Source organism: Rhynchophorus ferrugineus, unplaced genomic scaffold (assembly GCF_030347505.1).
Source record: "Rhynchophorus ferrugineus isolate W39M unplaced genomic scaffold, kcgeb_rfMv2 rfM3, whole genome shotgun sequence".
NCBI classification, from domain to species: Eukaryota; Metazoa; Arthropoda; class Insecta; order Coleoptera; family Curculionidae; genus Rhynchophorus; species Rhynchophorus ferrugineus.
In genome coordinates, this window is record NW_027472582.1 from 2,710,237 (window position 1) to 2,729,806 (window position 19,570).

The 19,570-nt window shown below is 32.0% G+C and overlaps 1 protein-coding gene across 3 annotated transcripts in view; it reads left to right on the top strand.

Moving 5' to 3' along the window:
• LOC143192686 (uncharacterized) overlaps positions 1-19,570 on the top strand; it is a 76,540-nt gene that overhangs the window by 40,199 nt on the left and 16,771 nt on the right. For 2 of the 3 annotated variants that reach the window (XM_076398180.1, XM_076398182.1), the window contains exon 2: positions 16,237-16,323. In XM_076398180.1, the coding sequence (XP_076254295.1) occupies positions 16,243-16,323 (81 nt within the window). In that variant the 5' untranslated portion in view covers positions 16,237-16,242. Of the gene's footprint in view, positions 1-16,236; positions 16,689-19,570 lie in introns of all 3 variants that reach the window. The other variant, XM_076398179.1, reaches the window with a different exon arrangement.

Genomic DNA, 19,570 nt, shown 5'->3' on the forward strand with positions numbered 1-19,570 from the left:
GAGAAATGGCTTAATTACTTTAAAATTAATTTGTTATTATTATTAATTGATTAAATTTAAATAACATTGAGAACGATTCGAAATTTGAAATATCATCGAAATTCGTAACAGTTCATACATTAAAAATATACAAAAATCAATGCTTTCAAACTTCCGGACCCTAATATCCCTTTAATATACTACGAACTTTTAATTCGAGAGTATCTTTATCTAGATTATTTATTTTTCTTATTTCTTAGTAAAGATAGGGGTAACGTAAAAGAAGAAAACACTTTTAAATTTATAAAGACAGACGGTCAGTATAATTACAAGGGGGTTGATGGAAGGGGATGACTCGAAATTATATGTTATTACTAATACATAATAAATACGAATTATACAGAAAGGTAATGAATCTATTGGCTGCCTTTTATTACAAATTATCGTTACCGGAATTATAGATTTTGATTTTTAAAAGAAATATAAAAACCTTTTTCTAATGGATATTCATATGCTAAACCAAATATCCACCCTCCTTTCTAAGACTATTGTGTACGTGACGCTTATAGAGCTAATATTTTGATATAAAAAGGGAGACTGTAGTAATTATAGAGGGAATGCAATGAAAATATATGAACAAGTTACAGAAAATCGTCTGAAATCTATGGTAGATTAATTGCTAATAAAATGGCAAAGCAGATTCCGAAAGATAAGAACTGTACAAGACCATGTATTTAGTATAAGACAAATAGTGGAAAATGATGAACCTCCTTATAAAAAACAGATATATCCAGCTTTTAATGAAAATTAATTTGGAAAGAGTATTTCACAGAGTATGAAAAGAACACCGTGGATTTAAGAATAATTCATGAAGTATACAGGATAAATACCAATGTCGTCATTGTAGGTAACATGAAATAAAAATCCAAGCAAGACTGAGACAATGCAGCAGTATAAGCCGAAAGGAGTTTATAATTTAATGGACGAACTAATAAGGAAATGTTAAATAGAGAAAGCAGAACTACATATAGGGATAAAAGAGGAAACAATAAAGGTGGGTAGGATTTTTTGCAAATAATAAAGGCAGTAGATGGAAGTTAACGCCAGAAATGAAAGAAACAAGAATTTGTAGTTATAAATAGCAAATTCAGGAATGAAAAAGAAAAATCAAATAAAACTAAAATGGAAGTCGTACAAGGAAATAAGAAAAAACCTCATTATCGAATCAGGGGAAAAAATATACAGGAATTCAACTCAGTTGGTGGGAACACTTACAAGGCCTGGAAGATACAGGACAGGTAAAACAAACATTGGAAGCAATGACGAGAAGGCGACCTAAGCGAACCTAAGTGAATGTACCAGAGAACTACTTCAGAAGAGAATAATACCCACGACTCAAGCAAGTAAGAAGAGACAGAAAAAGTTGTTGGTACTGTGATATCAACTATAGGATAACAATTCCCGTATATTTATTTTTTTTCCTAAAATACAATATATGGTCGTGCTATCTGAACGTGCGCTTTCAGGCAATGTTATCATTTTAAAACTAACTACACATTCGAGCCAATAACCTTGAATACTCTAGGTTGTTGCGTGTATAATGTAAATATACCACGAATTTTTACCAACAAACGGTCAATTTATGGTTATAGTTTAAACAAAAAAATTAAACAAATTATATTTGGTATCATATTTTTTACTAGATAAAAAATGAAATTTGGTGGTTAAATGTTTTAAAATAAATCTGTTCATCATATGTCATTCAATTTCAATTTACGGTCATTCAAAATCATTTTGTGGATTTTTTAATGTTTTCGTCGGTAACACCGTCTTTTGGGCGTCCACTGCGTTCACCGTCATCGGTGCTCATTTCACCACGTCTAAACTTAGCATACCAATCCTTGATGGTTGATTTTCCTAGGGCAGTATTCGGAAACTCGGCTTCAAGCCAAGTTTTTGCTTCAACTGTATTTTTTCCCTCCAAAAATCAATATTTTATCAGCACGCGAAATTCCATTTTATCCATTTTTTTTTCACAATAACAAAAGTTGCTTCACTCAAAATGCTATAATTCACAAACTAATGATCCCACAAACTTTTGAGGGTTAGGGCTAACTAAAAAACATATGGATTTAATTCTACTAGCGCCATCTATGTGTCAGGCCGGGGACGGTTCAATTAACCTGTTAGCATGCCAATAAACAAAAAGACGCTATTTAATCACAGTATGTTCGATGCACTATTCGTTCCATTTCATGAGAACATTTCACCAGGTCCTATTATTTTCCAAAATTAATCAAATGTAAATCAGACCTCAAAAAGAATACAGTAAATGTTACGGGAAAATATAGCAAAGTTCAAAGAGATATCAGAACTAGAATCCAGTCAGTACATGAAATACAGCGAACCGACCTACAAAAGATAATGTTTTCAGGGTGCTGCTACCTAACCATTTATATCGAAAATATTTGGAATATAATTGTTTGTGAATGAAAAATAACTTTAATTTTTTCTACACATGTAATATGTTAATGAAATAATATTAGATCTGATAAAAATCAAGTAACATTGACCAAAAACTTTCATTTCTTTTTATATTCAGCTTTGTCCGCCTAATATTGTTATCATTTGTTCTATCTAGTAAAGAAAACGTTCTAAAAATACTTTTTGTAATGCCCTATAATCAGAATATTAGAACAGGGACTGAGTTGTGGCATTCCGTATGAATCTTCCACGTTGCCATAAATGCGATCATCACCTCAATATATTAATTGATCACAATCAACAATTAATAAGCATAAATGGTTAAAAGTAATTGTATTTTAAAAGCAATACTAGCAATTTGTTAAAATCAATGTTGTTGCAGTCGTTGCTCTTCCTGATTTCGATTGGCTTTTTTAATTTTTATCATTTATATATTACATTGATGTTTTTCAATAAAATCTTAATTTATAATATTAATTTATTACTATTGTGCAGTTATACTTACATCAATATACAATCAGGACGGGTGATAAATATATTTATATCAAATTAGAGTTAAACTAATCTACTTATAATAAAATTAACCGGTTAAACACTTTCTCGCTGAAAGTTCTTGTAGTTTGATACCCTTAAATCTTCTGATTTCTTGCTTATTGTCCAGTAGTGGTATTTCTTCTACGTTGCTGTTGCAAAATCTGGTCTGCTCTGTATTTTGTTTAAGGTGATCTGTAGTAGTGATTATTTATCAGTTGTTAAGAGCTGTTGTTTGAAACTTCTTTCAAAGTACGTCTTTGGTCTTTTATTTACACGACAATAATCGCTTTTAAGACGTGAACAGCAAAATCGGCAGTTGGGCTGCTTCATGCAGCATAATAACAGTCCCTAAAAGTGTTTTATGAAATTCGACTGATGAACGAAATGAAATTTTGAGTCTTTCATTTCATAACTTAACATAACATTCTTGAGATTAATATTAAAAAAGCTCCTGGTTATGACTTAATTACTGGCAAAATTTTAAAAGAACTATCAGAAAAGGCTATAAAACTATTAACATATATATTTAATGCTATGCTATGAATTAATTACTTCCCTAGTATCTGGAAAGTAGCTAAAATATTAATGATACTTAAACCAGGAAAAATACCAGAAGATGTGACCTCCTACCGACCTATAAGTTTATTACCAATAATCTCGAAAGTTTTCGAGAAACTATACATAAAAAAACTAAACTATATAATAGAAAAAAGAAAAATTATTCCAGAACATCAGTTTGGCTTTCGCAATAAGCATGGGACTATAGAACAAGTGCATAGACTTGTAAACCAAATAAACGCTGACCTAAATGCCAAAAGATATTGTTCGGCTGCTTTCCTAGACATATCTCAGGCTTTTGACAAAGTATGGCCTACGGGCTTGCAGGTTAAACTAAAGAAACTTCTCCCTCATCCGGACTATCAGCTACTAAAATCGTATCTCACTGACAGACATTTTATTGTAAATCAAGGCGATGAACATACCGAATTAAATCCCATATATTCAGGAGTTCCGCAAGGTAGTGTACTGGGTCCAGTGCTGTATCTTCTGTATACGGCTGATCTGCCCACCACAAAAATAACTACTGTGGCAACATATGCAGACGATACAGCAATCTTAGCATCCCATGAAGATCCAGTCACAGCATCAATAAACCTACAAACCCACCTGGAGCAAATACAATTATGGTTGAAGACATGGCGCATTAAAGCCAATGAATCAAAATCCACGCATATAACGTTTACCCTGCGTAGAAGAACATGTCCACCAGTAAATATCAATCATCGTCAACTCCCCCAAGCAGAGCATGTTAAATATCTTGGTATGCATTTAGATCGACGCCTAACCTGGAAGAAGCACATACTCTCTAAACGGAAACAACTAGGACTAAAATTATGTCAAATGTATTGGCTCATTGGGCGCAAATCCAAGTTATCATTAGATAACAAGGTATTGCTGTATGAGTCTATACTCAAGCCCATTTGGACATATGGAATTCAACTATGGGGTACCGCTAGCAAATCTAATATATCCATCATTCAACGGTTCCAAAATAAGATGTTGCGTGCCATTGTTGATGCTCCGTACCATATTTCAAATAAAGTGATACAACGCGATATTCCTCTAGAACCTATAACGAGTGGAATCCAACGTGTTTGTGTGAAGTACTTCGAAAGAGTGTCAGTGCATCCCAATGTACTCGCTAATCAGCTAAATATGCGACGTGATAGTGAAGTGCGTAGACTAAAACGTTTAACACCACCTGATCTGATTACTGGACATATGTAGAGTTTAGAATAAGCTTTAGAATAAGACTAATTAATTAAGATAATATTTTATACAGAAGATTGCTTAATGAAGTGATTTTCTACATGTCATGTATATATAATATAAACAGAAGAAATACTTATTGCCAATAGGGCAGATTGTGGACTCACGAAGAGTATTAAAAAAAAAACATAACATTCTATTTATATAGATACTACGCATTTTCACCAATAGATATCGGTGATTAAAATATATGCAACCACCTAAAATTTTCACTTAGAAGAATTGATGTACTTCACTGTATGTTTAGCGAAAACAACACTTATATCTGATTAAATGAAAGTACTGCAATCTGAATTTTATATAAGGTTAAGGTTCTAAAATCTCCAGTAATGCCTATCCCATGAAGCCAGCAACTTTTTATAAAACATTAATTTATGAGTCATTATGGTTAAATTCAAATAAATGTTTATTCTATATCTGTATTGAATTTTTTATCAATCACTAATGGTAATGTAACAAATCAACATTAGTAAATAGTAAATAAATAAAAACTATCGATTGAAGGATGGAAGAGTTAGTCATCAAACAAGACCGACCAGAGTTATTTATAAAACCGAGCGTACTTGTTTTCGACGTTTGCCATCGAACTATTTCTATAGAAAAATGCAAATATTTAAAAAGGTCGGTAAATGTTCCTTTGGGGTCGAATATATTGTACCGTGTTGAGACCCAAAATTTCACCAGGCCCTGATCTCTAGCGAAATGTTACCGAAACAATTAGGCATCCATTTACATGCGCATACGATTTTGTGTTAGTATAGGATAATGATCTTTGAAGTCAAAAGAATCACAAAAATACTTTCTTTCAAACAATATTTTTGGGTATAACGACGTACTATTATTATTTAATAGTTTACAAGTAACAGGCAAACATTGTTTACAGCTTAGGATCATTTAAAGGTATACTTAGCAGCTACAGATAAGAAATATTTCTATTTTTCAAAATGAAACATTGTTTTTCTCGATGACTCAAATGTATTTTCATTTGTTAAAATACTTCATCATCATTTTTATTACCAAATTTGTTGTTGTTATCAGTATTTATGATTTATATATAGAAACATGTTGTTTCAGCATTCAGTTAGAAGAACAACAAAAGTTGCAATTAACATTAGTTTTAATTAAACGACTGCTACGTCATTGGTTGATGATGACTTAGCTGTTTACATTATAAGCTTTCATTTATATTGAAATAAAACTAGATTTAAAAAAATGCCGTTTGTACCATGGCTCAGATATAATAAATCACTACTTATTTCGTTTAAGATAAACTGCATTTTCATCTATATATGATATCAAATCTTATATATCATTATTTAGCACAGTTTTTCGAAAATTTTTGTTTTGATATACAGAAAATCCTGACATCATCCACAAAAATTATTATTTCATTGCTGCAAATCTATCTTACATTCAAAATATATGGAGTATCTTCATACCAATTTAAATAAATTTATTTCAATGTTTCTAATTTCTTTAATAAAATAATGTTATCTGTTATAATCTACAAATTGTATCAAGAGTCATTTCCAGTAAAAGCAAATACAAACAAGTCTATAAGGTGCTAACGGTGAATACGGATGATTAAAAGTTAAAATAATTTTTCTAACGACCAAGTATATATAAAAGTATTTCCATAAGGAAATATTAATTATTATAAACAACAATTAATCTAATCTACATATATTATAAGGGTCTCTAACTTTCACTTATTTCGAGTAACAACGCATAACCTACATATACATCTACACAAATACCGAATTTATGTTTATATAGACTTATGGTTTTTATAAATATATGTTTTTTTAATTTTATTTATAACATGATTACAAATAACAATGTATATCAATATAACAGCCTTTAGGTACTCTCACCCTCTCTTTTTCAAGATTATTTTATTAATATAATAGGGTAAAAAGAACAATTGATAAATGATAAAATACTTTTGACTGTATTTATGTTACCCTGGTGACTATTAGGTAATGCTCTTTTGGATTGATTTCGAGTTTCTAACTCTCTGAGTATGTGTTCAACAATTTAAAAAAAAAACATTGTTAAAACTTCTTTCATCGAAGAATTAATTAATTGCTTCAACGAATAGTTATCATAAAATATCATGGATTAAGGATACATGGAACTTCATAAAAAGTTAAATAGTTGATAAAGATATATGATGATATATATCGATAATTGATAGTTACAGTAGTTATTACAATTATTGATAGTTGTCATATATTAATAATACGTTGATATCTTCGTATTTATGAGAGAATATTCTTATTATACATATCTTTAGTTGTTTGTTTTTTTAAATTTTATTACATTATCTATATATTATCACATTAATTACCTTATGATATAAAAAATAACAATTTAAGTATTACTAAAATGCGATAAAAATATTTGCAGTCATTATTCCATTCCATTTTACAAATCCAAGGAACACTAAAGTATAGAAACAATTTTACATAATTCAAAATGAAACTGTTCTTTGTAACATAATAGAATCCAATTAGTATTGATTTCCTTTTCTTTCTCAAAATTAGTACGAGAAGGAACGTAGACCTCCGTCTCACTTACGATACGGTTGAAGAAAACAAAAAGGTTTTGTAAGGACACATTCAAATAAAATGGTAATAATTAATAACAGTTACTTTCCAAAGGAATGAAACATAACACAAAATTCTTTTGCTAAATATATATATATATATATATATATATATATATATATATATATATATATATATATATATATATATATTCAAGGAAAGCACAGAACATAACGTTTGTAATACACAGAATTGTAGTATTGAAAGAAAGAAATACACACAAATCCCCTTTGTTCTATATTGGCTTTCTGTCAAGATGTAGGTCATCCATAAACCTCTAAATTTTTCAGATCGAATTTATCATTCGATCGATAGTTTCCCAATCTACAAGTGTGGGTCGTGTAATTGACACTTCTTGCTTAACATTATCGGTGCAATATTAATTCCCGACAGTTATCATATATTATGAACATTTTTTAATGAAAATCGAAAATTTCTGAAAGGTTAACGGGGTTAACGCTGTCCTTCATTCATTATATTGTAATTTCTATTCTCACATGCTACAAAATAGTAGCAGTAATTTTGATACGCGTTAGTAATTTTTTAGTTGCATTTATTGATTTGATTTCTTCGATGTTAAAGGTCGTGCTGGTTTAATGAAAAACAGTTTTGTGTTTTAATTGTTTTTTGATGCCAGTTTATTAATGAAATTTGATATAATACTACTACTACTATGAAGCTGTGAATAAGTTATGTGAATATATATATCAGCCTAGTTACTGACGTGACTTGGTTCATTATCTTGCACTCTTGCCTAAGAACAATCGCAAGTGTTAAACAATTACATAAATTAAATATTAATTTACGGCTATGTCCCAGCAGGATTCGAACCCGCGACTATCGAAGCGGTATGAGGACACTCCTGTCGCCTTTACCATTGCGCCAAGAAACCCAGCCAGCTATTCTATTAAATCTAAAGGTAGCGTTATTCGATGACCGTGTCAAAAGTTTTTGCGCTTTGACTATGTGGGTTTCAGAAGGTTATATTCGATGATATTCTTAAAGGTAGCGAGGCAGGTCAACATATTTCATCTTGCGATATCCATAAGAAACTAAACATCGACCACAAAACAATTATTATTAACTATCTACATATGCATGAATACCAAATATGCTCCATAATTGTGTTTCACATAAATTAAACATGAAAAAAGTGAAAAAAGTTTTAAGATAAGAAATATAGATAAGAAGATGTTGAATACCAAATTAAGAATTAGCTTCCATGGAAAGCGTTTAAAATTGATTGGGTTAATAAAAGTAATAAAGTAAATTAGAATAAAATAATAAAAAATAAACAATAGAATTGAATAAAGAAAAGAATGAAAAAAAAAGAAGTAATAAGGAATTATCAGGACATAATAAATGATAATGAATAAATGAAGACAAACTGAATTAAAAATTCTATTAAAATTTAGTATCAAGTATCATTCTATTCATACGGTTTAACATGCGAAAACGTAACCTAAAGAATTTTGAAACAGGTTTACCTCTGCGAGTTCAAATGAAGAATCAATCAGTAAAACTTATTTCGGCTATCATATTAATTATACTGACAATTTTCAAGTACGAAAGCTTGTCCAACCTGTCAAAAAGGCATATTGTGTTAGACGTCTACACCAGGTTTAAACTTGCTTCTTCGATAGTATCCGTAATATTTAGGAAGAAACAACGGCATATAATGAAATACATTTGTTTCGTTATAAAATATTTTATTTTACGCTTTATTCTTCAAAAAATGGTAGGTTTCTTACTATTTTTTACATTCATATGTATAATATCTTGTAGGAATGTTCATCTGGTCGCTCGGAAGGTGTGCGGTAACGTTCTGGAAGTGGTACTGTACAAGGGGGTAAAGAAAAGGAAAAGGCGGGACGTTGTCGTAGTGGTATTTTATAACCGGGAACCGCATGGTACCAATCCACCAGCATTGTCAACCTTTGAGCTTGTTGTAGGTGAATGCGTGGTGGCCTAAAGGGTTGTAGCGGTTGCTACATCACTACATCCTCCTAGTAGAGCTGCCGTGGAACGTACCTCCATGTGATGCTGATTCCGGAGTGCACCCGCAATTACGCAGCGAATCGCCTGGGACAGTTTATGAGATGGGGAGCCCAACCTGAGCGAGGAGTTTTACGGGATCAGCTGCCATCGAAGTTGTAACAGGACGTCGTTTGTCTTGGGGCGTCCCGATTTGTTTGAGTATACCTATAAGTGTGGTGTTCATATGTTAATGTTATGTATGATGGGCTTCTATGGTTTTCGTCCATCAGGCTAGTCTCGTGGGATAACGTAGACCATGTGATGTTGATGGGCTACATTTCTCGTGCTATCCTTCCATGCACGTATCAAGCACCTGTCGAGTGGCTTATGTTGAGCTGGTTTACCTGTTAGGCATTTCGGTCATGTCGGGATCACCAATTGTAGGAATGTTCGTCTGGTCGATCGGAATGTGGCTGTCGATGCGATTGTTTGTCCGAACACTCACTATTATTTTGTGGAAGGAATTCGCACGAGAAGTGAAAACACTGGTTGAAGAAATACTTGTTCTTTTTCGATTTAAATGGATATATGTGGTCAATGAGGGGAGAATGGACAGAATATTAGGTTAGGTAAAGGAAGTACGGTAGCGCTGTGAAAGTGGTATTGTTACAAGGGGGTAGAGAAAAGAAAAAAGCGAGACGTCGTCGTGGCGGTCTTTTATAACCAACGAATGAGATTCGGCGTTGGATACCTAACATTCGTTGGCTTTCGATGAAACGTACATTTTGCATTTGTTGTTAGGAACAAACGTTCGTTGGGCGCGAATTCGAATTTTTCAACGTCGGAGGCGATTATAGTGTATATACCTACCGTCCATACCGCATTCGTCAATGCCATTCATTTCTTATGCTGTTATCGACACTACGGATTGGAAACGAGTACCAACAAACCTTCGTTGCCCGTCGTCAAACCGTCCAACCAGAACTAAAAATATCCCAAACAGACCCATTCGTGACCCGATGGTTTTTATTATGATTTTATACTTAATTTAATAGGCACGAGTACGACAAACAAAAATATTTACAAATCAAACAAACAATCTTATCTGGTATCGTCAATTTTATTAGTGTATGTTTACCAGTTTCAACATTCTTTAAAGGAATATAATTAACCGTGCCGGATGACTAATACTCGAAAAGGACTTGAGAGTAACTGAAACTATAATAGGCCGTTTAAGTAAATTACGGGTTAACAATGTTTCCATTGCCGCTGGTTCCTCATAAATTTTCGGTTTCGTATTCCTTCTGTTTACTTATTATAGCGTCAATTTTAATTAGATTTAAATTATTTGAATGCCTGTTTTTGTATATTTAAAGAATATTCCTGTCCGTGTTTTAGTGTTCGATTTTTTTATTCCTGTTTTTTATAAATTTGTTTTTGCTTGTTATTTCCAATTTATTTATTTTTATTAATTACATTTTACATTAGATATGCTTAGTACAATCTTAATTTAGAAATTAATTTATTACTACTGTTCTGTTGCATTTGCATTAATACACAAGCAAACTAACTAAAACTACTAAAGTTTGCTTGACTTCAATCTTCTGATTTCCTGCGTGTTGTCCAATAGCTGTTGCTTCCACGTTTCTATGATTTAGCAACCTTAGTTCATGTTTTAAGGGGTAATCTTGGATCACTTCATGTATCCATTTGATTTCGAGGTCATCGTGCAGCTACTCGTTAGTTACGTAGCGATAAGCATTTCGATAAACAACCCTATATTTGCACCCCGTAGGTCCAAACTGGCCTTATGATGGATTGATAAATCAATCTCTTTAATTTTAGGTCAAGTTGATAGTCTCTTCCGACTAACCAGTACAGTTGCTTGACCTTGAGTCCAATCTGATGCTTTTTGTCTAACATGATGTTTCCAATTTAACCTACCATGGAAATATATTCCAAGGTTTTTGGCTGATATTTTCAATTTACGAAGAACATATTAGGTGTTATATTTTACAGTCTCGTTTTTAGCAACTAGGATTTATCTGGACTGGACGGACTTCTTAACTTGGACTCCAAACTGCGATCCTTGGCATTAAAGCCTACCCGCTGGCGAGTGACCAGCTTAGAGATCATCCCAGACGACATCCGGTCTTACCCGGCCTAGTTACGGGGGTCTGTCCTCGTTAGATTTTACGTTATTGCCTTTTGCCTTTTGGACAAGCATACATTTACGACTATGCTCCAGAAGGATTCAAACCCGCGACTATTGCAACAGTAGGATGACCGTCCTGTCGCCTCGGTCACTGCGCCAACCGAGCCGACTAAAAAGGAATTTCTGAAGAAACAGTGCTGCAACATGTAGTAATCAAAATTCGATATTAATTAAATGGTTTTCTACAATGTCTTCCCCTGATTTTACCGCTCCATATGAGGAAGTGATAATGAAGATGTGACGTCCGATGAATACACTTCACAATGTTAGCAACATGTGGCCCACCGTTGACATACACATGGATGGTACAAGTGTGGACATACACATTTTTTGCAACAATACATGCTCTAATTTATTTATTTGACTTCGGCTGGCAGATATGTATAGTAGCAGTTTCAGTAGCAGCATTCGGTTTTAGCAGCTCGTAACGCATTACCCTCTGCTGACTATATGTGCAGCTTGTGTCCATTAATGTTATTCCGCTTCGATGTGATTGTGGATGGTTCTACATTAGGATTGTCGTAGTAGATCCACTTTTCATCGCCACTTGTGAAGAGAACTTCTTTTTTCATACAACAAGCAATGAAACCATGATGTGGAAACAGTTTGAAATTGCATTTTTAATACATTTTTGTGATATTAATATTCTTTGCTTTTAAAATATTTCTTAGAACGTCTAAAAACGCCTGGAAATAGCGACATATTAAACCCACTATGGACTGTATAAATTATAAACATATTACTTGAATTAAATCATTGACTTTTTGTCGTCTAGTTGGATACTGTATTATCCATTAAGTTACTCCTTTTAAAAAATTATAAATATAAGTAATTGTTTCAGTAATATAGTGATTTGTTCAGAGCTAGCTTTACACAACACTGTAATTATTTGGAAATAATCAATATTTCTTGCTCACAAATGTGTTTTACTCGTAGTCGTAAGGTGTAGACGGCTATTTTGTTGATTGATTAACTGAATTTATGGGTTCAAGTTCATGTTCATCAATATTATATTTTTTGATTCATATCATATTAATTAAAACAGACAATTCAGACAAATTCAATGTCTATATCGCTGATACGTAAACAATTTTTTGCATTGTCTGGCAGGTCAAGTTGGGTGCCCAACAAAAAATAGTATTTTACCTTACCATTTTAATTAAAAGAAATCTGCTGTTGATGTAAACAGGATGCTAAATAAATCCAAATAAGACTCTGACACACCGTAAAAGACTAAAGCCGACGAATTTAGGACATTATTCCATGATCATACGATAGCTTTAAAAAGTTTTCAATCATTAAAATCAACAAACAATGTATGTCTTAACAGTGCATGTTTCAATCGTATGTTTTATGACATCACAAACTTATATTGTCTTCTCGCCTGTGAAAATAAATCAGTAATATTCTATTTTTTTAACTAAAAATCCGTATTTAATGAAATTAGCATTATTTTAAATTATATAAATCAAATACAATATCTATATTTTTATATCTAGTGTTAGATTTTAATAAGTGTGATTCGTAAAATATTAATAGCCGGCTTGGTGGCGCAGTGGTAAAGGCGATAACCGCGGGTTCGAATCCTGCTGGGGCATGGTCGTAAATTTATGTTTGTGACTGTTTAATATTTGTGATTGTCCTAGGCAAGAGTCACACCAGTAACCAGGCTGGGTAAGACCGGATGTCTTCTGGGATGATTTCTAAAGTTAGTCGCCAATCGGTAGGCTTAATGCTGAGGACCGTGGTTTGGAGCCCACGTTAAACTTTAGGCTCAGTCCAGATGAGCCCATAGTTAGTAAAAGGAGACTTTAAAATATATTTTATAAAAATATATTAAATACAAAGTAAAATATATATTTTTATAATGTGCATATATTGCGGGTTGCATGGATGTACAACAATAATTTTTTTTTCGATTATATCGATTATAGCCAACATTAGTTATTGTAGATATTAACTTTCAAACAAAACATTCAAGGTCTTTAATACCTTTTTGGTAGTCACCTAGACCGAATGTTTATGTAAACTGATATTCTATTTCCTTATATACTATAATTCGATCTTTTCTAATCTTGTTATAAGGCTTCGTTACTATTTGAAAACATGAGATTACATGTATATTAGTTATATGTTCGACAACAGAATGTGGTTATACAACTAATATGATTTTTTCTCGTTATTATCAATAAAATCAATAACATATTTCATTATTTCAATAATTAATATTTATTAAAGTAAATGTTAGGTCCTGTCCAATTAGATGTATTATTCATAAGGAAATATTTATTGTTGCTAATTGACATTTTAAAGTTATTTTGAGAAGACTGACTTAAAACATTCTTGCCTTAGCCATTTTATATAAAGTCAAATACATATCAATTTAACATAATATTTTTAAGTTCATTTTTTGATTATTTGGTTTAAAGGTTTATAAATTATTATGTATTATTATGTAATAATGAGTTTTCTTTGTAAGGAAGATACGTTAAGTACTGCTGTGATCAAAAAATACCAAGGTCTAAAAATTCAGGTATTAATTATTATTTCCTTTTGCTGGGTCTGGTTATAGACAAAAATATTATTGCTATTAAAATAATATTGCCACCAGAATGTCTTGTTGAAACATTTAAAGATATTCAACAACATATAGATATACTGATAACATATAACACAGTATTTGAATGTAATTAAATATTAACAATAAACTTTCTTACGGTTATTCGTAGTAACTAACACTATACAGTTTACAACAAACAATTTAATTTATCATTTATGGAATTCATTAAAACCCTAAAAATCACCTAATATTTAACATTTTCACTTTTTTTTTAGATAATTTGTTCAAATGTTGCTTTTTTTATCCAGCATTTACATTAAATGGCATTCATCTTCATTAAAATAGTAAATATAAATTCGTGACTTGTTTGATCCACTGTCGTTTCAGAAGGTGTCCATTTATATTAAATACGAATTACGTAACGTACATATTGTTGTTTTTATTATTAATTGGGCAATTAATTTAATGAGTTATAATAACGTAATTATCCTGACTTTTTAACTCATTAGATATAATTCGGGTATAATATTAGGCTGGCAAGAAACGAATTGCGGTTAGGTAGATGTGGAGGATGAGTTGAAAGTTGGTTTCAATTCCCCATGATGGAGTTAATGATCCGGATATAATATAAATCCGGAGCGTTGTTATAGTGAGTGTTGGAAAGACTATAACACACTTTTTATAGACTTCCTACGAAGATTGCACACCACAATGATCGATATTTTAAATTTTTATTTCAGTAATGGGAACATCCTCCTCTGTATTTCACAACTTCAATCAGTCTCTTCAGCAGTGTTTCATATAGGCTTTTAACTAATTTACTTAACTTTAACTGGTACTACAGTTTAACGTGGGCTACGAACCACGGTCCTCGGTATTAAATCTACCGACTGGCGAGTGACCAACTTAGACATTATACCAGAAGACATCCGGTCTTACCCAGCCTGGTTACTGGCGTGACTGGGCTCATTTTCCTTAGCGGATTTTGCACTCTTATCTAAGGATAATCATAAATGTTAAATAATCACAAACATAAATTTACGACCATGCCTCAGCAGGGTTCGAACCCGCAACGGTACCACTGCGCCATCCAAGCCGGCTCTTATAATATTTGATATTGAGTTTTCTAAATATGATTTTTGTTTTATTAGGCATGATAAAGCAGTACACTGATATTTTAAACAAATAGTATATTGAAATATCTAATCACACAACAAAAACCACCACATATTAATTGTTGTTGGGACAACTGCACATTTTATCTTTGCTATAGTTTTATGGCGTCTTTTAGGTGGCATCTTATGCATAACCTATGTATAAATAAACAATTATCTGTCTCTTTGTAATGTTTGCATGAATATCTTTATTAAACCGCCTGTAATTCTAGTGAAATCTAATCCTATAGTGAAAAATTTGTAGTGTGTTAAAGTTTTGTCGTTTCTTGTTACAACAACTAACTGATACAAAGCTGGATAATATTTGGATATGACAACAAACTTATAAACAATCGTTTAATATTGCTTCAACAGATGATTGCTTATGTCAATACTTAAAACATCTTGTAGTGTTCCTCAATTTTCAATAAATGGAAAATTTTAATTGGCTTTTAAAATCCATACATATAACTAAAAAGATTAAATTATACAATATTTTTCAGTATTACTTTGAAATGAACTTTGAAACATACTATGTACAAAAAAGTTACTAACGATGTATTTGCACCCCTTAGATATTGCAATTATGTAGTTTAAGTATTCTCCAAGAGACAAAATGACATCGTAAAGTTTACTACCAATATTTTTCTACTGAATGTTTTTTGAAACCTCTGTATACTATATTATGATTATAAATCAATATGTCTGTGAATCTTTGTTACTGTCATAACACCTTATAGACAAAAAATATATAAAATTAAAGGAATTCCCCTGAGATGATGATAATTGATGTTTTTTTTTTCAATTGCGAATATTGCCGATGACATAAGTAACAAAACGGTAAATCTGCAGTCGTCCAGTCGAAGCTAATGCGTCTGTTTACTTTGTCCGCAGTGCCTCATGCAGAATGCTGGACAGTACGGCCCAGGAGGAGCTGCCGGCGCCCACCAATCGCAGCAGTTCGCACCATCGGAACCATCGGTGAGTATTCGTACCTACCATCATTGCGCCGTATGGGCGAGTTGTCAGCGAGTGTCACGGTTGCATCACTGGCCGGTATCGCGTCCCATTCATAACGATCAGTAGCGAAACGACCAGCACGAGCTGGCGGCCTTTGCTGGTGGTAGAGTGGTGCCCGTTCCATATCGTAATCGTTACGCAGTGCGTATGTTTTGTGGTGCTATGTGCGGTGACGGTGTGTAGAAAGTTCGATTGTTATAATTTTATGTTTTTGTGTCGTTTCTCCTGTCACAATCGCCGTAATGGATCTATTAAGCGAAATGGATCTAAACTTGGCGTCCAAGGATTTAACGTCGTCCATGAGTTTAGATTTATTTCAAAGAGATGTAAGTATATAATAAACAGACTTATTCAACAAATATAACCTATAATGTTAAGTAATAACAATCTTCGAAATATTCTCAGCAAGACCAGAAAAGTGCGAGTGATCTAATATCTCCAACACTTCCCATAACAAAACACTTATGAATTGAATACAGCGTATAGTTTATGCATATTATATACTGTATACATTAAGTTCCATGAATCTACATGTACACATTCATCATTTGCTTGAAAGTTATCATAAATATAATTAAAAAGTTGAGGAAGCACTAGAACAATTGGAGCTTTATTAATATATTATTACTAGTCGTTGGTGGTACGGTGACACGTGACTGTAGTTAATTTCTAATAAAATAAAACAAAAGTTAATAGCACTTTTCAGTGTTTTTGCCATTTAGTGAACTTCACTACACAACTGTACAAGATCACACGGTGTGGTTCTCTTTCTTTGGTTCATAAAGACGGTGTGAGCTTTTTTCAATATTGTAGTACTAAATACATTTTCTTACTATATCTATATATAATATCTATAAATTATTCCTAAGTACTACTGGATTTTATAAATGCATTTTAAAACTAAAACCTAGGGATATAGGGATGATACCTATATAAGGATGTCTAACGGTTATATTTTTAATTACCAACAATATATTTAGCAGAATGATGACATTCTTTTGAAGGCATAATGGAGATTCTTGTACATTTATCCATATAAACTTTAATTATATTAAATCTTATATTCTTCAATTAGTGTCATGTATTGTAGTACTGAATACATTTTCTTACTATATCTATATATAATATTTATAAATTATTCCTAAGTACTACTGGATTTTATAAATGCATTTTAAAACTAAAACCTAGGGATATAGGGATGATACCTATATAAGGATGTCTAACTGTTATAATTTTAATTACCAACAATATATTTAGCAGAATGATGACATTCTTTTGAAGGCATAATGGACATTCTTGTACATTTATCCACATAAAATTTAATTATAACAAATCTTATATTCTTCAATTAGTGTCATGTAGTTAAAAAGATTTATTTAAGGCACCCTTATTTTAAACTATTTAGTGGTATAACTAAAGAAACCACCCCAAATATTGTGGTAGTGTTAAATGATGTCGTTTCGTGGGAAATCTATTAGCACAGCTTCCATTTTTCTTGAGGAGAAATTGTCAAATGTCTTCAAGCAATACAATACTCCTTTTTATATAATCCTGAAGGTCATCTAAGAGCAAAACATAATCGATAATCAAACTACACCAATTTGTAAATTCAGTTCTACTGAAACGCGATAGCAAATGATGAATTATTTATTTGAAAAATTGAAAATATATCAAGCTCTTGTTTCACTTAAAATTATACTTCATCTAGCAGATCTTTAGATTGTCTTGGCTACTCAAAACCTTTCTGCAATTAATATTATAGCATATTTTATATGATAGAATATCGACACCAATATTATTATGACTTGATTGGACTAGAAATATTGAGGTTTAGAAATACAATTGGTTTCTTGCGAATAATTTTTCGGACAATTTTTCTATTTTAAATTCAATACTAAACTTGGAGAAAACATCTACAAATATTAAGTTAAACATGTAATATTTAACATGTAACATGTAAATACTAGAATAATGTTTATTGTTTCAATGTGTTAGTTTTACCCATATATTAATAGTCTTTGATAATTACATGAATTTGCTAATTATAATTAATAAACCACTTTAAATGGAAATTATGAATAATTTTACTGTTTAATTTACCATAATAACCCATTCTTTGAGTGATTTAGCGTTTATGTATGTGTTATGCTTTCAAATTATTGTATGGTATATATGTTAGTATTATGGCCAAGTTTATGTTTACGTTTGAAGATAATCGGAAATATTTGTGCTTTCTTTCAAAATGGTCGTTTGTCGCTTAAGGGAGATCTTCATATATATGAATATAGTTTTTATATAAACTTATGATGTGTAATGAGCTCTATGGAATAAAAAAGCTTTTTTTGGAAATTCTCATTTTAATATTTTGTTATTTTTACATAAAAGAAGATTTTCCGTATGTTCCCTCATTTCTCAGATATACCTCAAACAATCTATATAATTACCAGGTGTGCATGACAATGATAATTTACAAGAATATCGAAACATTTATTTATACAAAGTATTTTTCATTTGAATCTCTACGTCTTGTCCTTTTTTCATTCAGTCATTTTCGAAGTTCTGCGAAATTGGCGAAGTGCTGTGCAAGCGCGTGTCCCATTAACGCGAAAAGTTGATACTCGGACGGGGCAAGGTCTAGAGAGTATAGCGGGTGCGATGATATATCCCATCCAAGAGCTTTCAAGGCTTCCTTGACCGGTTTTGTTTTATGAGATGGCACATTGTCAAGCTGTAAAATTACTTTACCATGGTTTCGGATCCATTCTGGACGTTTCTTGATCAATGTATAGTTCAAATTGATTAAGAATTGTCGGTAACGATCACTATTAATTTCTTCATCAGGTTTCAATAGTTCGTAATACACCACGCCACTCTGGTCCAGCCAAACGCAGAGCATCGTCTTGCGATCAAAACGATTTGGCCTTGGGGTCGATCGGTCGGCTCCACCACGTAATAACCATGATTTTTTGTATTTAGAGTTTTCAATATAAATCCATTTGTTTTCATCCATCACCATTAAATGCAGAAATAACTTCCGATCGTACCTTTGATGCAGAATTTCACATCTCATCTCACGATTTTTCGATTTTCCATTTGCCTGTCATTGAATTGGTGTGACACCCTTCTTCCCATCTTTCGGATTTCCGAAACTATGTCTCACCTGTTTTTAAGGTTAGAAAATGCCGACCGTAAGTTTCTATCACCAAAT